The sequence below is a fragment of the Macaca fascicularis genome, chromosome 7 (assembly GCF_037993035.2).
Source record: "Macaca fascicularis isolate 582-1 chromosome 7, T2T-MFA8v1.1".
NCBI lineage: Eukaryota > Metazoa > Chordata > Mammalia > Primates > Cercopithecidae > Macaca > Macaca fascicularis.
The window spans coordinates 795,662-819,924 of NC_088381.1; the positions used below are offsets into that span (position 1 = coordinate 795,662).

Below are 24,263 nucleotides of genomic sequence, written 5' to 3' on the forward strand. Positions count from 1 at the left end.
ATCTCTACCAAAACTACAAAAATTAGCTGGGTATGGTGGCATGAGCCTGTAGTCCCTGCTACTCGGGAGGCTGAGGCAGGAGAATCGCTTGAACCTGAAAGGTGAAGGTTGCACTGAGCCAAGATCGCAGCACTGCACTCCAGCCTAGTGCCAGAGCAAGATCCGTCTCAAAAAAAAAAAAGAGTTAGATAGAATGTATAAAATCTAGTACTTGACAGCATTACAGGATGACTACAGTCAATTTATTGTTCATTTAAAAATAACAAAGTATAATTGGATTGTTTGTAACACAATGGATAAATGCATACTCCATTTACTTTGATGTGATTATTACACATAGTATGCCTGTGTGAAAATCGCTCATATATACATATATATATACCCATATATACATACAACTAGTGTGTATCCACAGAAGTTTAAAAAAAAAAAAAAAAGATGGGCAAACATCTCTTTTAATTAAAAATGGCTTTTTTTTTTTTGCCAGACAAGGGGGCTTCTGTTGCATACAGTTTTCAGGATGGATGCCTTCCCCCAGTGTCTGAAATGCCCCCTTTTCCTGTTCTGGGCCTTTTCTGACTCACAAATGTTGATAAGCAAAGGTGTTTTTGATTTTGATGTTCACAGTTATTATAATTATTATAAATTTGGCCAGGAGTCCCTATCAGTCTTTGAACAGCTGCTTTTTTTTTTTTTTTTTGAGATAAAGTCTTGCTCTGTCACCCAGGCTGGAGTGCAGTGACACAGTCTTGGCCCACTGCAACCTCCGCCTCCTGGGTTCAAGCTATTCTCCTGCCTCAGCCTCCCGAGTAGCTGGGATTATGGGCATCTGCCACCATGCCCAACTAATTTTTGTAGTTTTAGAAGAGATGAGGTTTCACCATGTTGGCTGGTCTTGAACTCCTGACCTCAAGTGATCTGCCCGCCTCAGCCTCCCATAGTGCTACGATTATAGGCGTGAGCTACCGCACCTGGCCATGAGTAGCTTTTTCTTTGAGGAAACAAGATATTCCAGACTCATCTTTGTGTGCCCCGGCCCTTGAATCTCATTTTCCCCAAGAGTCCTAGCTTCTTTTATTGGGAAATGGTACTCAGAGACCAAAATCTGGGTGCCTGAGGTCAGGTTGCCATTGATTCTGGTCCTTCCAAAAAACAGAGTAAGCAAACATATGCAAAAATAAAGTTCATAGATTTCCAATTTAAGTTGTGTTTCAAAATTTCTTTGATAGTTTTCCTCTTTTATACTGAAAACCTTAATTATTATTATTATTATTGTTTTGAGATAGAGTCTCGCTCTATTTGCCCAGGCTGGAGTGCATTGGCACAATCTCGGCTCACTGAAACCTCTGCTTCCTGGGTTCGTGCTATTCTGCTTCAGCCTCCCGAGGGACTGGGATTACAGGCATATACCAGCACACCTGGCTAATTTTTTCTATTTTTAGTAGAGGTGGGGTTTCACCATGTTGGCCAGGCTGGTCATGAACTCCTGACCTCAAATGATTTACCTACCTTGGTCTCCCAAATGCTGGGATTATAGGTGTTAGCCACCATGACTGGCCTAAAGTCTTAATTTCTAATAACATTTAATACTTTATCATAAACATGTTTTATTGTATTTACGTTGCTTTATTGTGCAACATGAAGTAGTTCTAAAATTGTGATAATATTATCAATACCAATAAATATAAGATTTTATTTTTCATTATAGTATATTCTATTAATTATGTATAGTTCAAAAGTCCCTTGACATACTTTTCTTTGTATATGCGTGGGTTAATTTGCTTGTTGCCAGTTGTAGGTTTTGCTTTTTTATAATTTAATTTTAATTTTTGAGGATGAAAGTCATGTATATTTCAGAAGTAAAGACACAAAGTATACTTAAAATGTTGTTGCTTTTTCTGGTCCTGCTGCCTTTGCCCATATCCCCTCCCCATTTCCTTACAGGTAGTCATTGATACTTGCTTTTGGTTTATCTTTTTAGAGCACATGCATGTGTGTTTGTTTGTGTGTGTCTTTCTTTTCTTTTCTTTTTTTTTTTTGAGACCGAGTCTTGTTCTTGTCACTGAGGCTGAGTGCAGTGGCATGATCTCAGCTTACTGCAACCTCCACCTCCTGGGTTCAAGCGATTCTCCTGCCTCAGCCTCCTGAGTAGCTGGGATTACAGGCGCATGCCACCATACCTGGCTAATTCTTTTGTATTTTTAGTAGAGATGGGGTTTCACCGTGTTGGCCAGGCTGGTCTCAAATTCCTCATCTCAGGTGATCTGCCCCTCTTGGCCTCCCGTAAGTGCTGGGATTACAGGCATGAGCGACTTCGCCGGACCACGTGTCTTTTTTCTTGTATGTTACACAAGAGGTAGCCTAGTATTGACACTATTATGCACCTTTTCACTTTTATTTCTTGGATGACTTTCATGAAATGTAAAATGATTAAGTCACTAATTTAGTAAATCATTGATTTTATTACTGAGTGATTGAATACATAAGAGAGATTGAGATTTTTTTCCCATATCATTCTTTAAAAATTGCAATGTGAGTGTGAGCACTCTGTAAGCTTATCTCGTTTATCATTGCCAGCTTGCATTCACAAGAGATGGGCTCTGTGGTCTGTGGAACGAAATGGTTAAAGATGGAGAAATTGTATACACTGGAACAGAGTCAACCCAGAACGGAGAGCTTCCTCCTAGAAAAGGTAAGGGCCTTTAACTAGTGTTTTTTATTTTGTAAAGACCATTATAAAATGCATTTTATAGAAATTTTGTAATGCGCTATAGGAATAGGAGCTTTGAGCTTAACTCTTTGAAGTTTTGCTTTTTACTTTGGAGATTGTTGTCTAAAATGGTAGTTAATACAAGCTGCCCGGATTTTATTGTTTTATGTGAATTGAAGGCATTTTTATTGCAAAACCGTCTTGCTGCATTTGTGGTGTTCTTTGGGAGTATATTAAACACTTTTTGGAAGCCTTTGCCCTGCAACGAAATGCCACTGAACGATCTTATTTAGTATTGTAGTTTTGAAAGCTCAGTAAGACTATCATTAGGTTGTTCATAACTGTGGCTGTGTTTCAGAATCCCCATTGAGGTTTAAAAAAATGGGTGCTTGTATACACCCTAAACTTGTTGAATTGGAAAAGATCCTTGGTTGAGACCTGTTGTCGAAGCGGAAAAGATCCTTGGTTGAGACCCGTTGTTGAAGCGGGAAAGATCCTTGGTTGAGACCCGTTGTTGAAGCGGGAAAGATCCTTGGTTGAGACCCGTTGTTGAAGTGGGAAAGATCCTTGGTTGAGACCCATTGTTGAAGTTTGTTGGTCCTCCTACTTGAGAGTCATCAACATGGATAAAGCTACCACTTTAGAAGGTATTTCTTCTCAGTTGAAATAGCTCAGTTGGGAGAGCATTAGACTGAAGAAAGTATTTCTTCTTCTTTTGTAGAATGAATTGGTATAGTGTCCACTTGAAAATACATGGGGACCGGGTGCGGTGGATCATGCCTGTAATTCCAGCACTTTGGGAGGCTGAGGCAGGCAGATCATTTGAGGTTGGGAGTTTGAGACCAGCCTGGCCAACATGGTGAAACCCCGTCTATACTAAAAAATACAAAAATTAGCCAGGCATGGTGGCGGGCGCCTGTAATCCCAGCTTCTTGGGAGGCCAAGGCAGGAGAATTGCTTGAACCCAGGAGGTGGAGGTTGCAGTGAGCTGAGATTGTGTTACTGCACTCCAGCCTGGGTGACAGAGTGAGACTGCATCTAAAAAAAAACCAAAACAAACCATGGGAAAAAGTATTAGTCTCCCTTTTCAGTTTCAGTGTCAAGCAGTTACCCTTTTTTTTTTTTTTATGTGTGTTTGAAAATATTCACACACACACGCACAATAACTGACAGACGTGTACAGTGAGTGGCTGCAGTTTGGCTCCACATCCTGCCGTCTGTCCATCCACTGTTTGTCTCACCTAGCTCCTTAGACACTCATGTATGTAATTGATTTTAGTTAAACTTTATGTTTTTGACTTTCAGGTAAAATTTATATATAATGAAACGCATCTGAGTTCACCATTTCACAAGTTTTGACAAATGTAACCTGTGTAACCCACATCTTTATCATGACTCTTGCTCAGAAAGTTCTCTCGTGTCCTGCCCCTTCTTCCCAGAGTCAATAACTGGTCTGATGTTTCTCTAGCATTGACAGATTGTGCCAGTTCTAGAACTCCATAAATTGAATCATGTAGTCAGGTTCTTCTGTGTCTGGCTTCTTTCACTCTGCATAGTGCTTTTGATTTTCATCTTTTTTTTTTTTTTTTTTAACAACATAATAGGTTTATATTTAATATAGCACTTCTCATCGGGAGGTATTACTCAGTTAATATAAAGTTTTTTTTTAACATTAAATATCTTTTCCATGTCAGTGTCTATAGTGCTTTTTGTTTTGTTTTGTTTTTTCTTTAACATTAAGTCTTTTCTCCATTTCAGTATTAGATACACTGAATACATTTTTTGAAAAATTTTTTTTTTCAAGAAAAGCTAAGTACATGGAAAAATCCAAAGTATATGTTTTATTCATTACATTTGATGATTTTTGTTTGTTTGTTTTTTCCTGTCGTGAGGGAGTCTTGTTCTGTTGCTCAGGCTGGAGGGCAGTGGCATGATCTCGGCTCACTGCAACCACTGCCTCCTGAGTTCTCTGCCTCAGCCTCCTGGGTAGCTGGGATTACAGGTGCCCTCCACCACGCCCAGCTAATTGTTGTATTTTTAGTAAAGACGGATTTCACCATCTTGGCCAGGCTGGTCTCGAACTTGTGACCTCAAGTGATCCTCTCACCTTGGCCTCCCAAAGTGCTAGGATTACAGATGTGAGCTATCGCGCCCAGCCTGATTTTGTATTTTTAATAGAGATGGGGTTTTGCCGTGTTGGTCAGGCTGGTCTCAATCTACTAGGTTCAAGTGATCCTCCCACATTGGCCTCTCAAAGTGCTGGGATTACAGGCGTGAGCCATCACACCTGGCCAATGGGAGGTCTCGCTTCCCTTCTCTCCAGCATTCTATAAGCAATGTGTTTGGGCAGTATGTGTTCAATTTTCTCTATGTATACTTTGAACCCTACAGTAGTGAAAGGAAAAGTAGACAAATATTGAAGCTGATGTGGTGTGGTCTTTGAGCTGATGGTGCTAATTATTCTTGGTTGTTTTCATGGCCACCAGTGACTTCATCCTGCTTTTGCTGTTGTAAAAGTGTTGTAATTTATGCTCCTGAGAATAACACTTGAGGTGTACTTAGGGTTCTTGTCTGCTTCCTGGTGACTGTCGAAGCTTTTCGTCTTGCAGAAGGGAGATGAGCAGTGTTCCAGTGTACTGAGTTTAAAATTATGAATGTTGCATTTTTTTTATTTGTAAAATTTATAGCCAGATGGAGGGTAGGGGTGGCATACTTTCTCTAAAGGGCCAGATAGTAAATATTTTAAGCTCTCAGTGAACCATATGGTCTCTGTCATAGCCAGGGGCCCTTGCAGCTGTAGTGCGAAAGTAGCCACAGACAACACTACGTCAGTGGGCAGGGGAGGTTCATTCTGTAAACTTGATTTATGGACACCAAAAGATGACGTTCACAGAATGTTTGCAAGTCACAAACTACTGTTTTCCTTTTGATTATTTTTCAATCATTAAAAAATATAAAATACGGTGGCCGGGCGTGGTGGCTTACACCAGTAATCCCAGCACTTTGGGAGGCCAAGGTGGGTGGATCACCTGAGGTCAGGAGTTCGAGACCAGCCTGGCCAACATGGTGAAACCCCATCTCTACTAAAAACAAAAAATTAGCTGGGCATGATGGTGCACGCCTGTAATCCCAGCTACTCAGAGGCTGAGGCACGAGAATCATTTGAACCCGGAAGAATTGCCTGAACCTGGGAGGTGGAGGTTGTGGTGAGCCAAGACTCTGTCTCAAAAGAACAACAAAAGTAAAATACTTTCTTTCCTTTCAGACCATACAGAAAGAGGCTGTGGACTGGGTTTGGCCCCTGGGCTGTGGTTAGTGACCACACACACACACGCACACATACACACGTGCACACATACATGTAGTGCAGAGTCTGGCATTTAGTGCCAGCACCTGTGTTCTTACCTGAGCTGTGTTCCTGGCTGGGTTCTGCTCTGTATTCTGTGATCCCAGGTGTCTACCTTGGTAAACTGGAGACAACAAAACCTGCCTCCTTCAAGGTTTTTTGTAAAGATTTAAAAGGGTAATGTGTTGTTGGTAGGCCAGATGCTTTGTATAGTACATATTAGGTTATTTTCATTTTTTTTGTTGTTGTTTGTTTTTGAGTGGCATGAACTGCCTTCCAGGTTCAAGCTATTCTCCTGCCTCAGCCTCCCAAGTAGCTGGGATTACAGGTGTGAGCCACCACACGCAGCCAACATTTTTTAAATTAAAAAACATATGAAATTTATTATGATCCCTAGTTAAGTAAATTATGAGTTCTGTAGATTCATGTAACCCCTGCCATCATCAGGATGGAGAAGTTTCATCACCCCAAAAGCTCCCTTGTGCTACTCCTTTTTATCACATGTTCCCTGGCCTCGTACCCTAGCAACCACTGATCTATTCTCCATCAGGATAGGGTATTCTTTTTGAGAATGTCATGTAAGTGGAATCATACTTTAATGTTTTGAAACCATCTTCATTTACTCCCAGTGATATGTTTGAGGTTTGTCTGTTGTTCTGTGTATTAATAGTTCTTTTTGTTGCTGAATAGTATTTCATCATTTGGATGTACCACATTGTGTTTATCCATTCCGCTGTTGTATGACCTTGTGGTTGTTTCCATGTTTCTTTTGCAATTGTAATCCTGCTGTGAGCATTTCTGTACAGATTTTGTGTGAATATAGTTTCCATTTCCCTAGGATAAAGACCTAGTAGTGTGAAAGCTGGATCATGTGCTGAAGTGTTTTCCAAAGTGGCTGTTTTAGTTTGCATTCCCACTGGCAATCTGTCATGTTTCTGTTGCTTTGTGTCTTTGTTAGCTCTTGGTGTTATCAGTGATTTTTAGTTGAGCCATTCTAACAAGTCTAGTGGGATCTCATTGTGGTTTAAATTTGCATTTCCGTAATGGCTAATGATGCTGAATATCATGTTCTTTGCCACTCTTGTATCCTCTGTGAAGTTTCTGTTCAGATCTTTTGCACAGAAGCAGCTGTATCATGGAACCAGTAAAATAACCAAGGAGAGGTTGATTAAAGTTCTGTTTATAACCCTAGAAGATTCCTGCCCTAGGGATATGGGATGGCTGAACATAGGACACCGACACTGGACAGATGAAATAGCAGTTTATTAGTGATGCATGCTCACAGCCCTGGAGGTGGGGGACACCGCATGCCACACGGGGGCTGCACTTGGGAACAGAGTGAACCACCAGGGGCTGTGGGAGGCACATTTTGTAGTAAGAAGAGGGTGAGATGACTTTGCTTCCATGGGAAGATGTGATTGGCTTGTTTGAATAACTCTGGGCCGGCAGGGATGAGCAGGCTGGGGTCGGGTCTCCATGATAAGGAGGGTTGTTTGGCTTTGGGACCTTATCCGTGGGAGCAGAGCTGGAGGGAGACCTTGTGGTTAGGCTATTTGAGGCCTTCTTGATTTTACTGACGTCAAGGCAGCACGTAATATTTAGCCTTAATTTCGGGCCCCACAACACACTCTTCTATACCTGCTTTCTGTGGCACTTTTCAGAAGGTTTTGTCCTTAGTGTTTAGCAGTTGATTATGATGTGCCTAGTCATGGCTTCTTTTGGATTTATCTTGTTTGGGCTTCTTCAGTCTGCCTAGGTTTATGCCATTTGCTGAACTTAGGAAGTTTTCAGCCCTTAGTTCTTTGGATATTTTTTTCAGCATTATACCTTTTCTTTCCTGTTATTAACCTGTGGGGTCTGCTAATTCTAGGTAGTTAGTTTCAGAATTGAATTGCACTGTGGGACACGTAGATGGGTGTTGCAGAGAACTGAGAATTGCCTTGTGCAAAAGTCCATCCATTTGGTGTCAGAAGTGTTGTAAACAGAGGATCTGTTTCCTTAGAGATTTTTAGGCACTTGTTATTTGTAATTTGGATGGGATATCATGTCTTTCACCGATTTCGATACATTTTTCTTATGTTGTTTGGATGTTTAGTAATAGCCTTGTGTAATGGAACGTGTTTACACTTCAAGGTTAAGGTTAGTTCTCTCTGCTCTTCGCTTACTATGTAAGGAGTTTTATGACAGTTGTTTTTGACTGAAACTTCACATCGTCAGTGGCCTAAAGTCATTGTTCTCAGCTTTTCCTTTGTGTCCCAGTGCTCTTGAATTCTGCTCTCAGTGACAGCGCCCCTGCATAGCAGTGCTTCTCAGTTGGCAGTGGAGTAGGGCCTTGTAAAGAGTTGAAAGATTTTTGAATCATACTCCTGTTCTACACCCTCCCTTTTCCCATGTATACACAAGCATTGGGACTCACTGGAAAAAGGCAATTGGTGTGAAATTGAAGTAGGTAAATATCAAAGACTAAGTTTCTCAGTTGTGAAGTGTACTAGGAAGTTGATGGAATATCATTTTGGAAGATATGCTTTGAATAATTTGTTATATCGGTTTCTTTTTCTTTTTTTTTTTTGCTACAGAGTCTTGCTCTGTTGCCCAGACTGGAGTACAGTGGCGCCATCTCGGGTCACTGCAAGCTCTGCCTCCAGGGTTCACACCATTGTCCTGCCTCAGCCTCCCGGGTAGCTGGGATTACAGGTGCCCGCCATCATGCCTGGCTAATTTTTTGTGTTTTAGTAGAGACAGGGTTTCACTGTTTTAGCCAGGATGGTCTTGATCTTCTGACCTTGTGATCTACCCGTCTTGGCTTCCCAGAATGCTGGGATTACAGGCATGAGCCCCTGTGCCCGGGTGATATATTGGTTTCTTTATGAAAAGTGTACTGGATCTGTTACAGGTGTGACTGATGTATTTTATTTTTAAGTGGGCAAACATTCAATTAATGATGTGTGTTGTAACTTTTCGGGGAGGGACATTTGCAGAGACTAATGGTATGGCATTCTGAAAAGCAGTTACAGATTAAAATATTTTTAATTCTGCAGATGATAGTGTCGAACCGAGTGGAACAAAGAAAGAAGATATGAATGACAAAGAGAAAAAGGATGAAGAAGAAACTCCTGCACCTGTATATAGGGCCAAGTCAATCCTGGAAAGCTGGGTATGGGGCAAGCAACCAGGTAATCTTGTGAGTTTTTGGCACTTTGGAAAGCTTGATCTGATATTCCTTTTCTATATAACTTGGATGGATTCTTAGTATTTTTTTGGTAACAATTTTTAAAAATTTAATTAAATTTAAATATTGTAAAATATACATACCATAAAGCTTACCGTTTTAACCATTTTTAGGTGTACAGTTCATTGGCATTAAGTATATTCACATGGTTACCCAGCCATCACAGTTGACTAATTAAAGACAGAATCTCACTGTGTTGTCCAGGCTGGTCTTATACTCCTGGCTTCAAGGGATCTTCCTGCCTCAGACTCCTGAGTTGCTGAGATTTCAGGTGTAAATGAAATTTTTGAGGAACCAGTAAACTGTTTTCCACAGTGGCTACATTGTTTTACATTCTTGCAGCAGTATACCAAGGTTCCAATTTCTCCATATCCTCACCAACACTTTTTTTTTTCTGATGATAGCCATCCTAATTTTTGTGAGTAGGTACAGCATCTCATTGTTTTGATTTGCATTTCCCATTTCCCTGTTGATTAGTCATTCTGAGCATCTTTTTACATGCTTATTGACCATTACTATACATTCACTGGAGAAATGTCTATTCAAATCCTTTGCCCATTTTTTTTTCTTTGGAGACAGAGTTTGGCTCTTGTTGCCCAGGCTGGAGTGCAGTGGTGCAATCTCGGCTCATTGCAAGCTCTGCCTCCTGGGTTCAAGTGATTCTCCTGCCTCAGCCTCCCGAGTAGCTGGGATTACAGGTGCCTGCCACTGTGCCTGGCTAATTTTTTGTATTTCTAGTAGAGACAAGGTTTCACTATGTTGGCCAGGCTGGTCTTGAACTCCTGACCTCAAGTGATCCACCCACCTCGGCCTCCCAAAGTGCTGGTATTACAGGCATGAGCCACTGCGCCTGGCCCTTTTGCCCATTTTTTAATTAAGTTTTTTGTTTTGGGTTATAGGAGTTCTTTATTGTGGATGGAGTTCATAATCTTTTGCCTTTATCCAAACCAGTAAAACCCATATATTTGTTCTATGCATACTTTTTTTTGTGTAATTCAATTTTTGAAATGTCTGATGCATTTTTGTTCCAATTAAAAATATACGGCCGGGCGCGGTGGCTCAAGCCTGTAATCCCAGCACTTTGGGAGGCCGAGACGGGCGGATCACGAGGTCAGGAGATCGAGACCATCCTGGCTAATATGGTGAAACCCCGTCTCTACTAAAAATACAAAAAACTAGCCGGGCGAGGTGGTGGGCGCCTGTAGTCCCAGCTACTCGGGAGGCTGAGGCAGGAGAATGGCGTAAACCCGGGAGGCGGAGCTTGCAGTGAGCTGAGATCCGGCCACTGCACTCCAGCCTGGGCGACAAAGCGAGACTCCGTCTCAAAAAAAAAAAAAAAAAAATACATGGAATAAATGTTTTTTTATAAAAATATATAGATTATAAAGCAGAAATTTCACCTGACTGCCCACCCAAATTTCAGTTTTCCTCTAAGAGTTAGCCACTATTATCCCTTCGGTGTGGATATTCAGACTTTCTTTTCCTTGCATGGATGTACATGTGTAAATGTACATATATAAAAATAATTTGTGACACCAGGCTTGCACCTGTAATCCCAGCACTTTGGGACGCTGAGGTGAGAGAATTACTTGAGGCCAGCAGTTTGAAACTGCAGTGATCTATGATTGTGCCTCTACCTGGGTGACAGAGTCAGACCCTGTCTCTTAAGAAAAAAATTCGTGGCCGGGCGCGGTGGCTCAAGCCTGTAATCCCAGCACTTTGGGAGGCCGAGGCGGGTGGATCATGAGGTCAGGAGATCGAGACCATCCTGGCTAACATGGTGAAACCCTGTCTCTACTAAAAATACAAAAAACTAGCCGGGCGTGGTGGCGGGCGCCTGTGGTCCCAGCTACTCGGAGGCTGAGGCGGGAGAATGCCGTGAACCCGGGAGGCGGAGCTTGCAGTGAGCCAAGATCGCGCCACTGCACTCCAGCCTGGGAGACAAAGCGAGACTCCGTCTCAAAAAAAAAAAAAAAAAAGAAAAAAATTCGTATCTGCAGTTAATAATAGTACCCACTTTGTAGGTTATTATGGGATCAGTACAGTAGGCCAGGCAAAGTGCGTATGCTATTATCTTGCATGTAGTAAGTACCAGCACATACTGTTATCCAGAAATTTGCTGAAATGTGCCTTGTATTTTCTCTCTTTCCATTTTGTTCAGTCTTAGTAGAAGTTATCAGTTTGAGTTTTTTCAAAGAGCCAGTTGTTGGTTTTAGTGATTTTGTTTGTTTTCTTTTTCATTGATTTCTGCTTTACTCTTTATTATTTCCTTTTTTCTGCTGGCTTTGGGTTCCATTTACTCTTCTGTCTCTTCTAGTTTCTTAAGGTAAAGGCTTAGCTTAGATCATTGACTTTCGATTTTCTGTCTTTTCTAACAAGTGTTCAAAACTATAATATAAATTTCCCTCTAAGCATTGTTTAGCCACATTTCACAAATTTGGAAATGTTTATTCATTTTCATCTTCATTCAGTTGAAAATATTTTCTAATTTCCCTTTTAATTTCTTCTTTTACCCACTTATTATTTGGAAATGTGTTATTTCATTTTGAAATATTTGGGGATTTTCAAATATCTCCTGTTAACAATTTCTAAATTGGTTGTAGTCAGAGAACATATTCTGTGATTTCATTGTTGAGGCTTGTCTTAAGCCCCAGAATATGGTGTATTCTGTGGAATGTTTCATGCACACGTAATAAGAATGGCTGGGTGCTGTGGCTCATGCCTGTAATCCCAGCACTTTGGGAGGCTGAGGTGGGTGGATTACTTGAGGTCAGGAGTTCAAGACCAGCCTGGCCAACATGGTGAAACCGTCTCTACCAAACATAACAAAAATTAGCTGGGTGTGGTGGTGGGCACTTGTAATCTCGATTGCACCCCTGCACTTTATTCTGGGTGACAAAGTGAGACTACATCTCAAAAAAAAAAAAAGTATTTTGCTGCTCTGTAACGCTTAGTGAGATCAAGTTGTCAGTGTTCAGGTATCCTTGACTTGAAATAATTTTCTGCCTACTTGTTCTATTCACTGTTAGGAGAGGAGTTGAACTAACACGCAAGGTTGGATTACCACATTAGTTTGATGTGAATCTCAGAGATTTTATCAGTACCAGATTACTTAGGAACTTTAAAGATACAAGTAATATCCTCACTTGTGTGCTCAGGCAAAGCAGGAAGAGATATGGGACAGTCTGTGCAACTCCCCCAGGTTCGTCCTGTTTGAACTCCGCCTGAGAGATGAGACCTCTCACTGAGGTGCGTCCTCCTCTCACTGAGGTGCTGAGGTGTGTCGTTCTCCCACTGAGGTGCGTCCTCCTCCCACTGAGGGGCGTCCTCCTCTCACTGAGGTGCGCCCTCTCACTGAGGTACTGAGGTGCTGAGGTGTGTAATCCTCTCACTGAGGTATGTCGTCCTCCCGCTGAGGTGTGTCGTCCTCCCGCTGAGGTGCGTCCTCCTCCCGCTGAGGTGCGTCCTCCTCCCGCTGAGGTGCGTCGTCCTCCCGCTGAGGTGCGTCGTCCTCCCGCTGAGGTGCGTCGTCCTCTCACTGAGGTGCTGAGGTGCGTAGTCCTCCCGCTGAGCTGCGTAATCCTCCCGCTGAGGTGCGTCCTCCTCTCACTGAGGTGCGCCCTCTCACTGAGGTGCTGAGGTGCGTAATCCTCTCGCTGAGGTGCGTCGTCCTCCCGCTGAGGTGCGTCGTCCTCTCACTGAGGTGCTGAGGTGCGTTGTCCTCCCGCTGAGCTGCGTAATCCTCCCGCTGAGGTGCGTCCTCCTCTCACTGAGGTACTGAGATGCGTAGTCCTCTCGCTGAGGTGCGTCCTCCTCCCGCTGAGGTGCGTCCTCCTCCCGCTGAGGTGCGTCGTCCTCCCGCTGAGGTGCGTCCTCCTCCCGCTGAGGTGCGTCCTCCTCCCGCTGAGGTGCGTCGTCCTCCTCCCGCTGAGGTGCGTCGTCCTCCCGCTGAGGTGCTGAGGTGCGTCTTCTTCCCGCCCAGGTGCGTCGTCTTCCGGCCGAGGTGCGTCCTCCTCTCGCTGAGGTGCGTCATCCTCCCGCTGAGGTGCTGAGGTGCGTCGTCTTCCCGCCGAGGTGCGTCCTCCTCTCGCTGAGGTGCGTCGTCCTCTCCCTGAGGTGCTGAGGTGCGTCGTCCTCTCACTGAGGCGCGTCCTCTCGCTGAGGTGCGTCCTCCTCTCGCTGAGGTGCGTCGTCCTCCCGCTGAGGTGCTGAGGTGCGTCTTCTTCCCGCCGAGGTGCGTCCTCCTCTCGCTGAGGTGCGTCGTCCTCTCCCTGAGGTGCTGAGGTGCGTCGTCCTCTCGCTGAGGCGCGTCCTCTCGCTGAGGTGCGTCCTCCTCTCGCTGAGGTGCGTCGTTCTCTCGCTGAGGTGCGTCGTCCTCTCCCTGAAGTGCTGAGGTGCGTCGTCCTCTCACTGAGGCGCGTTCTCTCGCTGAGGTGCGTCGTTCTCTCGCTGAGGTGCGTCGTCCTCTCCCTGAAGTGCTGAGGTGCGTCGTCCTCTCACTGAGGCGCGTTCTCTCGCTGAGGTGCGTCGTTCTCTCGCTGAGGTGCGTCGTCCTCTCCCTGAAGTGCTGAGGTGCGTCGTCCTCTCACTGAGGCGCGTTCTCTCGCTGAGGTGCGTCGTCTTCTCACTGAGCTGCTGAGGTGCGTCGTTCTCTCACTGAGGTGAGTCGTCCTCTCACTGAGCTGCTGAAGTGCGTCGTCCTCTCGCTGAGGTGCTGAGGTGCTGAGGTGCGTCGTCCTCTCAGGTGCGTCGTCCTCTCGCTGAGGTGCTGAGGTGCGTCCTCTTCTCACTGCACAAGTAGCATTAAGGATGCGTAGTGTTTCCGTTTTGTAGTCAAATAGTTTATACACTTTAGGGAACTTTTTCCAGGGAACCATGTCCCATAAGTCCATGGATTTTAGGTATGTTTACCAAACACAATCCTAAACTAACCACATCTTGCTAAAAACATTTCATAGATAAGGACTCTTCTAGCAAATACCAGTCATTTATTTACAGAGAAGCCGGTCTCAGCATTCTGGGGAGATCAGGCCCAGCGACTGGCCTTTGTTTCCCTGGGGTATCTCCATTGTGCTGGGGAGGCATGAAAAGCAATTTCACTGCTTAGTTCATCTTTCTTCTGAGGAGAATTGAAATCTCATGCCAGTTACAGATTATTTTCTTTCAGCTCTGCAGTTTTTGCTTCATGTATTTGAGAACTGTGTTATACGATGCACGCACTTTTAGGATTTTTACATCATTTTCGTAAATTTGACCCCCTTTATCTCTGGTGACGTTCTTTGTTGTGAAGTCACCTTGGTTTGACTACTATCCTTTCTTCTGATTTGGTATTTGTGTGGTGTGTTTGCCAGGTTTAGCTTTTTTCACTTTCAACCTTTGTGTATGTGTGAAGTGGATTTCTTTCAGGTATCATATAATTAGGTCTTGCTTCTTTATTCAGCCTGACAACCTCTGGTTTTTACTTGGAGTCTTTAGACCACTTGGGTTTAAATCTGTCATCTCTGGGGTTTTCCGCTACATCTTTCACTTGTCGCTGTCTACTCTCTAATGGTATTACCCTGCCTGAGCCTTGGGGCAGTTCTCTGACTACGGCTTCCTGCTTCTGACCTGTTCTTGGTTGGTTGTGTTGCTGTGTCATATATCCAAGTGAAACATGGTGTAAACCCCACAATATGCTGTTTTTGTTTATGCTTTAAATAGGCAATTACATTTTTTCCCCTCAAAATTGAAAAGAAAAAAAAGTCTTTTTTTTTTTTTTTTTTTTTTTTTGAGACAGAGTTTTGCTCTTGTTGCCCAGGCTAGAGTGCAATGGCATGATCTCAGCTCACTGCAACCTCCACCTCCTGGGTTCAAGCAGTTCTCCTGCCCCAGCCTCCCTAGTATCTGGGATTACAGGCACACCCCACTATGCCCAGCTAATGTTTTTGTATTTTTAGTGGAGACAGGGTTTCACCATGTTGGCCAGGCTGGCCTCTAACTCCTGACCTTAGGTGATCCACCTGCCTCAGCCTCCCAAAGTGCTGGAATTATAGGCGTGGCCACCACACCCGGCTTTTTTTTTTTGAGATGGAGTTTTGCTTTTGTTGCCCAGGCTGCCAGGCTGGAGTGCAATGGCGCAATCTTGGCTCACTGCAATCTCTGCCTCCTGGGTCCACGCTATTCTCCTGGTTCAGCCTCCCGAGTCGCTGGGATTACAGGCATTTGCCACCACACATGGCTAATTTTGTATTTTTGAGTAGAGACAGGGTTTCATCATGTTGGTCAAGCTGGTGAACTCCTGACCTCAGATGATCCACCCGCCTGGGCCTCCCAAAGAGCCACCTTGAGTGGCCAAATAAAAGTATTGTATGTTAACCTACATGTTTGCCATTTTGGGCCCTTAAGGTTTTGTTTATAGCCCAGCTGCCTTCTGGTATCATTTTCCTTCAGTTTGAAGATCTCCCTAATTTACCATTTCTAGATCTGCTGGCAGAGAAGTTTTTCAGTCTGTTTGGGTATCAATTTTGGCTTTATCTCTGACTCTACACAAATCACTTTGTCTCACCTTGGGCCTCTCATGTATAAAATCGGCAAGTGGCTGGGCGCGGTGGCTCACGCCTGTAATCCCAGCACTTTGGGAGGCTGAGGCGGGCGGATCACGAGGCCAGGAGATTGAGACCATCCTGGCTAATATGGTGAAACCCCATCTCTACTAAAGATACAAAAACATTAGCCGGGGATGGTTGGCAGGCGCCTATAGTCCCATCTTCTGGGGGAGGCTCAGGCAGGAGAATAGCATGAACCTGGGAGGCTCAGGTTGCAGTGAGCCAAGATCGTGCTGTTGCATTCCAGCCTGGGTGACAGAGTGAGACTCTGTCTCAAAAAAAAAAAAAAAAAAAAAAAAAGGAATAAGTATAATATAATGTAAATAATTAAAATTATATAATATATATAAAATAAATGAAAGTACCAGAGAGTTGCTGTGCAAATGACATGAAATAATGCACTTGAAGCTCCTAAGTCAGTGCCTGGCACATACTGTTTGATAAACATTTGTTGTGATTTTAAAAATCTGTTGTTTTTCCCTTCTCCTTCTTTCCCCTCACCTAGGCATCAAAGTACCTACAGTTATGGGTGTGTAATTAGATCAAAAATAATACCTTTCTTGCTCAGATTAAAGCCCAGCTTATTGACTCACGGTGGCTTTAATGAAGAGGGTTTTCTTTGGAAGCTCTGCTTGCTCACAGGTACAGAGCTTTCGCAGAGCCAGCTCTCTACCTGGCAGCCTTGAAGGAGCTTGAATCAAAAGCATATTCTTGAGCCATGTCATCTTTAATCAAACTGCAGGTGGAATTTGTAGCTTTTAGAATAGCTCCTATTCCTTTCATTCCTTTTTTCTTTTTTGCTCTTCCAGCTCAACCTAAAAAGAGAAACACATTAATTTGAGCCATGGGAATTTAGAACTTGTTTTTTCTTTTGCTTAGATGTGTTTGACTAAAGCTTCCTTTTTCACAGATTTATTTTTTCCAACATTTTATTATGAAAAAAAAAAACAGAAAAGTTGAAAGAGTTTTACAGTGCGCACCCACGTATTGACCACCTAAGACTGTGCCGCTGGCGTTATCCCACATTCTTTATCACAGCTCTCTCCACCTTTTCGTGCCTCTATTCATCCATCAGTCCCTCACATTTTTTTTCAGTGTTTCCAAGGAGACCTCTGGACACTTCTCAGCATTGCAGCGTGTAGGCCCTCAGCAGGAGTTCAGAGGTGCACATTTCACAGTGAACCTTCTGGGAGTGTTGACAGATCACAGCTTTTCTTTTTGTCTAATGAAAAGGGCTTGCTGGCCATTGGGTGTTGTAATCTCTTAGGACAGTAAACTCTTAGTAACTATCTAAATCATTCTTAATGATTCACTCTGCAGTGTAAAGTAGGTCTAGGAGGACCCTTTCTGACATTGCTGTTAGCATAAGTTTTAGCTTAAGGTTTTGTAAATGCTGTTTATCAAGATGAAGTTCCCATTTATTGCTATTTTCTGAGAATTTTTATTATGTATGAGTATTGAATTTTGTTATTTGCTTTTTCTAAATCAATTGATAGGTAATCATGCGATTTTTGTTCTTTAGCCTATTAATAGGGTGGGTTACATTGATTTTTGACTGTTGAACCAGCTTTGCATTCCTGAAATGAAACTACTTGGCGATGATGTGGAATTCTTTTTATATTTTGTTTAATTTTACTTGCTTGTAAATAATTGAATATTTTTGTATGTCTCTGTATATATAAAGTATATTGTTCTGTAGTTTGTACTGTCTTTTGGTTTGATATCATGCTAATATTAGCTTCTTAAAATGAATTGGGAGGTTTTTCCTCTTCTAGTTTCTGGAAGAGATTGTTTTCAGTCTGTATTAATTATTTTTTAATGTTTGATGGAATTATCCAGTGAATTCATTTGAGTCTGGTAATTTCTTTTTTTGGGGATTCTTAGAATTAGGAATTCAGTTTTCTTGAGAGTGGTAGGGCTGTTCAAATAATCTATTTTATATTTGGTGAGTTGTGGTAATTTGTATTATTTGAGGAATAAGTCCATTTTGCCCAAGATGTCAAAGTTGCGTGTGTAGAGTTGTACCTAGTAATTCTTAATTATCTTTTTTGATATCTTCAGAGCCTGTTTCAACACTAATGTTGGTAATTTATGTCTTTTTTTTTTTTTTTGGTCAGTCTTGCTTAGAGAGGTGTGTCAGTTTTATTGATCTTTTCAAAGATCCAGCTTTTTGCTTTACTGTTTATTGTTTTTCTGTTTTCACTTTGTTTCTTTTGTTTCTACTCTTACCTTAATTATCTCTTCCTTTCTACTTACTTTTGGGTTTATTTTGCTATTTTTTTCTTTTAGGTTGCTGAGGGGGCACTTATATTATTGATTTGTTTCCAAGTTTCTAATGTACCATTTATTTAGTGCTGTAAATTTCTCTCACCCACTGTAGCTCTTTCCCATACATTTTGATGTATTGTATTTGCATTTTCTCTCAGTTCAGAATATATTTTAAAATTTTCCTTGAGACTTCCTCTTTGATCCATGGGTTATTTAGAAGTTTATTGTTTAGTTTCTGAGAGTTAGGCAATTTTCCTGTAATTGTTCTCTTGTTGACTTCTAATTTGTTTCCATTGTTTGAGGGAACATAGGCTGTGTGACTTTAATTTCAAAAAATTTGTTAGGTTTGTTTTATGCCTCAGAATATGTTCTAACTTAGTATTTGTTTTGTGGATACTTGAAAAGATTTTGTATTCTGCTGTTACTGACTGGAGTGTTGTATAAATTTTGATTGGATCTAGTTGATTGATGGTGATGTTGAGTTCTATATCCTGGCAGTTTTTCTGTCTCCTAATTTTATCAGCTGTAGAGGGAGATTTTGAGGTCTCCAACTATATGTCTTTTTCTCCTTTCAGTTCTGTTCATTGTTTTTGTTTGTTTGGTGTATACATGTTTCGAATTGCTTCTCTTAACGGTGGATTGACCAAGTTCTTATTTTATAATGTTGCCATCTGTTCCTGGTAATTATCTTTTTTTTTTTTTTTGAGACGGAGTTTTGCTCCTTTTGCCCAGGCAGGAGTGAAGTGGCGCAATCTCAGCTCACTGCAACGTCTGACCCCACTGGGTTCAAGTGATTCTCCTGCCTCAGCCTCCTGAGTAGCTGGAATTATAGGCATCCGCCGTCAGGTCCAGCTAATTTTTGTACTTTTAGTAGAGATGGGGTTTTGCCATGTTGACCAGTCTGGTCTCAAACTCCTGAGCTCGGGTGATCCACCCCCCTTGGCCTCCCAAAGTGCTAGGATTACAGGCGTGAGCCACTGTGCCTGGCCCTACTGATAATTATCTTTGCTCTGAAGTTTACTTTATTTGATATAAATGTAGCCAACTTCTGCTGTCCTTTCAGTAATGTTTGCATGATCTTTCTTTTTCTATACTTCTGTTTTCAGTTTGCCTGTTTGAAGTCACTTTCTTATGGACAACATGTAGCTGCATCATGTTCTCTAGTCTACTCTGCCAGTGTCTGTCTTTTAATTGATGTATTTAGACTGTTTACATTTAATTTAATGTCATTGGTAAATTGAGGCTTAACACTGCCATTTTGTTTGGTATTTTCTGTTTCTTCTGGTTTTCATTTTTTTGGTTCGGTTCTTCCTGCCTCTCTGTGGTTTACTTGACCATTTTTAGCATTCTATTTTATTTATAGTGTTTTAGAGTGTATCTTTTTGTATAGCTTTTTTAGTGACTTTTCTAGGTGATATATTACATGCAGATTGAGCATCTCTGAACCCTAAATCCAAAATCTGAAATGCCTCAAAATTTGAAACTTTTTGGCACCCCAGCGTGATGCCCCCAAGTTGAAAATTCCATTTGTAAGTACTTAGCATGAACTTTGTTTCATACAAAAAATTATTAAGCATTCTATATAAAATTACCTTCAGGCTCTGTGTATAAGGTATGTATAAAACATAAATGAATGTATTTAGACTTGGGTCCTATCCCCAAAATATCTCATTATTTACATGCAAATATTCCTAAATCTGATAAAAATCTGAATGTGGAACACTTGGGCTCCTGAGCGTTTTGTAAGGGACACTCAACCTGTGTGTGTATGAACACTTACCAGATTGTACCTAGTGTTGTCATTTACCAGCTTCTGGGATATAGAAACTACCTTCCTTTATGTTCCTTTATGTTCTCCTTTTCATAATATATTTGCCTTAAGTATTTCATTTGCTTACATTGATAACCACATATGACAGTGTTATAATTTTTGGTTGAACCCTTAGACATAATTTAGCAAAGTCAAGAGGTGAGGAAAAAGTGTATTGTATTTATGCATAGGTGTGCGTGTCATGCTCTTCTTTCTGGAAGTTCCAGGGTTTTCTTGTTTGATGGTTGCCATTCTGCTTAAAGAACTTCCATTAGCCTTTCTTTTGGTGTGTGTCTTCTGGTGACAAATTCTGTTTTACTTCCTCTGAGAATGTTTTGCTTTCCTTTTCATTCCTGAAGGACATTTTTCCTGGATATAAGAATTCTGTGGTAATGGTTCTTTTCATCATTTGAAAAATATTTCGTACTTTCAGCTGGGGTCCATGGTATCTGATGAGAAATTCGCTGTCATTTGACTTGTTAATCCACAATAGCTAAGGTACTGTTTTTCTTTAGTGGCTTTTGAAATGTTTTGTCTTCTGTTTTTTGGAGTTTGATTATGATATGTCTTAGATTGGATTTCTTTGGGTTCATCCTGTTTAGGGTTTGCTTACTTTAGATCTGTAGATTTATGTCTTTTGCCAAATTTGGGAACTTCTAAGCCATCACTTCTTAGAGTACAGTTTCAAGCCCGCCTTCTTTCTCCTGTCCCTTCCTGAGTTCAGTGACCAGAGTTGTTATAGTCCCACAGGTCTCCGAGACTGTTTTTTTTTGTGGGGACATATATTTCTTTCTTTCTTTCTTTCTTTTTTTTTTTTTGAGACGGAGTCTCTCCCTGTTTCCCAGGCTGGAGTGCAATGTGCAATGGCACGATCTCAGCTCACTGCAACCGCCTCCCCCCGAGTTCGAACGATTCTCCTGTCTCAGCCTCTCGAGTAGCTGGGATTACAGGTGCCTGCCACCATGCCCAGCTCATTTTTGTATTTTTAATAGAGATCGGGTTTCACCATGTTGGCCAGGCTAGTTTCAAACTCCTGACCTTGTGATCCGCCTACCTTAGCCTCCCAAAGTGCTGGGATTACAGCTGTGAGCCACCGCGCCCCGCCTTGGGGGCGTGTATTTCTTCTGTGTTATTCACATTGAGTAACTTCTATCTTTTCCATCACTGATTCTTTGACCTTTTTCCTCCATTCTACTGCTATTTCCATTCACTGAGTTTTTATTTTGGTTATTGTATTTTTCAGTTCTAAATTCTATTTGGTTTCTTTTCCTTTTCTTGTCTTAGGCTTTCTATTTTTTCATTTATTTCACGTGTTTGTAATTGCTTGTTGAAACCTTTTTATCATGGCTGCTTTTAATTATTTGCCACATTATGCCCACATCTTTCATTGTGGTATTTCTTTTTTTTTTTTTTTGAGACGGAGTCTCGCTCTGTCACCCAGGCTGGAGTGCAGTGGCCGGATCTCAGCTCACTGCAAGCTCCGCCTCCCGGGTTCACGCCATTCTCCTGCCTCAGCCTCCCGAGTAGCTGGGACTACAGGCACCCGCCACCACGCCCGGCTAATTTTTTTTGTATTTTTAGTAGAGACGGGGTTTCACCATGTTAGCCAGGATGGTCTCGATCTCCTGACCTCGTGATCCGCCCGCCTCGGCCTCCCAAAGTGCTGGGATTACAGGCTTGAGCCACCGCGCCCGGCCATTGTGGTATTTCTATAATTGTTTTTTAAAATTTGGTCTTAGATCTTCCTGGTTGTTGGTATCATGAGTGACTTTTTCTTTTTTTTTTTTTTTTTTTGAGACGGAGTCTCGCTCTGTTGCCCAGGCTGGAGTACAGTGGCCGGATCTGGGCTCACTGCAAGCTCCGCCTCCCAGGTTTACGCCATTCTCCTGCCTCAGCCTCCCGAGTAGCTGGAACTACAGGCGCCCGCCACCTCGCCCAGCTAGTTGTTTTTTTTTTTTTTGTATTTTTTAGTGGAGACGGGGTTTCACCCTGTTAGCCAGGATGGTCTTGATCTTATGACCTCGTGATCCGTCCGCCTCGGCTTCCCAAAGTCCTGGGATTACAGGCGTGAGCCACCGCGCCCGGCCATGAGTGACTTTCTCAATGGAACATGTTGTTAGGCGACTCTAGGTCTTACTGAAGTGTTCTGTGTAAGTGGTTAAATCTTTCTGTGACCCTGCTTTGGCTGGGATAGGGCGTGCTTCACCTCATCACTAGCAGCTCGAGAGGAAGTCCAGACTTCCCAGTTTGCCTAGAGGCCCCTGGTTACTGTGAGGCAGGGGTGGGAGTTCTGACTCCCCAGTAGTGTCCATGGTTTGTGCATGTTCTCACCCACTGTTTCAGAGCATGCATGACTGATGGACTGGGCAGGCAGGATTGCGACGGAATAAGCAGGAAGGTGTCAGGGAGAAGGGCACGGGGGTGCTCAAGGGCAGAGCTGCGCTCTTAGAGCTTTGGGGTTGTTTCTGAGCTCCGCAGCCAAGCAGAAGGGAGATGTATTATTTAAAAGTGGAAATACAGTGAGTCTTCAGGAAGGGCTTGGCCCTTGAAGTGCTGGGCCAGCCTCCTTGCCTGAAGGGTGGCTCGGTGGGGATGCCCAGAGAAGGGCAGGGGCACTGCTTTACCTGTCAGTCTTTCGCTTCTTCATCTTGAGCCCAGTGTGCAATTCAGTATTCTTCATGTATTTTGTTTTTATTTTTTTGTGCATTTTTTATCAAGAGGTTTATATATTATTAAATCATGTAAAAGCAGTATGTAGTTTTTGATAAAGCAACTGAATAACTCTTAAATGTGCTTAAAAATAAGATTGTGATATATATAAGATGATACAGATTAAATCAAGTCTGCTGAGTTATGCTGTGCTTTAACAAATGGCTATGTGAAATAATTTTAACATTTTTTCTGTAAAAATTAAATAAGCATATCCAAACATGGAATATCACATGATTTAATTATAAGCCAGCAGTAGAATTTAGTAAATTCAAGCAGAACACGTGTACTGTTATCATAATCATGTAGTTTTAAATAACTATTAGCTCTTAGCTGCAAAGCTCCAGGTCTCACATCCTACTGCTGGTGCTGGGCACAGTATGCGCCATCCTGTGCCTTTCTAGGGAGTGGTGAGATGTGTCTCTTTAATGCCTTCTGAGGTCCCTCCCATCCCGTGGAGAGCATATCCAGGTAATGGGTTATTGGAAAGGGGAGGCAGCCAGTAGGGGTGTTGCTATTACCTGTGAGGATCCAGGGCTGCGAAGCTGTTGGCTGCTGGTCTCCAGGCTAATAAGCAGCAGACAGGCAAGCACAGAAGAGCCCAGCTCTCACCCCGCCACTGGGAGCTGTGCTGTTATAGGGGATTGGTGGGAGGTAACTTACAATTCCCCTATAATGATCTGTATTCTGAGGTAGATGTATGCTTAGTTGAAAGTCCAGAATCCTTTGAATTATTTTCACTCACGTGACTGCCTTCTAGCTACTTATAAAACACTTCTTAGTATGGAAATTTTCAAAGATACATAGAAGTAGAGAGAATAATGTAATGAAATATCACTAGTTAGAATGTGTATTTTAACTGGTTACTTTGTCTTCTTCTAAAACATGTCCATAAATGTGTTTCATGAGTCATGCATGTTGGATAATTTTATCAAGACATCGCTTTTATTTTGAATTTGGTTTTGCAACATGAATATAATGGCTGTTTTTCTCTGTTTAGGAGATGTGCTGCTGAGAAATATTGACTAATATTGACTTCAGAGTTCTGTGTTAGTAACTTTTTTTTTTTTTTTTTTGGGAGACAGAGTCTCACTCTGTCACCCAGGCTGGAGTGCAGCAACACAGTCTCAGCTCACTGCAACCTCTGCCTCCTGGGTTCAAGCAGTTCTCGTGCCTCAGCCTTCTGAGTAGCTGGAATTCCCAGGCACGCACCACCACACCCGGCTAATTTTTGTATTTTTTTTGGTAGAGAAGGGGTTTCATGGCCACATTGGCCAGGACAGTCTCGAACTCCTGACCTCAAGTGATCCACCTGCCTTGGCCTCCCAAAGTGCTGGGATTCCAGGCGTGAGCCACGGCGCCCGGCCAACGTCTTTTGTATGATGTTTCCAGAGAGGCAGCGTGCCATGGTGGCTCAGAGTGGTCTCTGTCATGTGCTGCACTGCTCTCTGTGGCCTCGGATAAGTTGCTTAACCACTTAGTGCCTCGGTTTCCTCATCCACAGAATGGATGGACAGCACTGCTTGACCGTGCTGGGTGTGAGGGTTGCCTGAACTCATATGTGTAAACTGGTTAAAACCATTGTTGCCACATGTCATGCCTTCCAG

General features: G+C 42.6%; 1 protein-coding gene across 4 annotated transcripts in view; it reads left to right on the forward strand.

The window, feature by feature from the left end:
* Positions 1–24,263, forward strand: part of HERC2 (HECT and RLD domain containing E3 ubiquitin protein ligase 2) — a 220,595-nt gene that overhangs the window by 22,507 nt on the left and 173,825 nt on the right. For all 4 annotated transcript variants that reach the window (XR_012414636.1, XR_012414637.1, XM_065547623.1 and 1 more), the window contains exons 3-4: positions 2,578–2,692; positions 9,095–9,229. Coding sequence is in view for 2 of the 4 variants with exons in the window: in XM_065547623.1 (XP_065403695.1) it covers positions 2,578–2,692; positions 9,095–9,229 (250 nt within the window). In the remaining 2 variants the exon portion in view is untranslated. The remainder of the gene's footprint in view (positions 1–2,577; positions 2,693–9,094; positions 9,230–24,263) is intronic.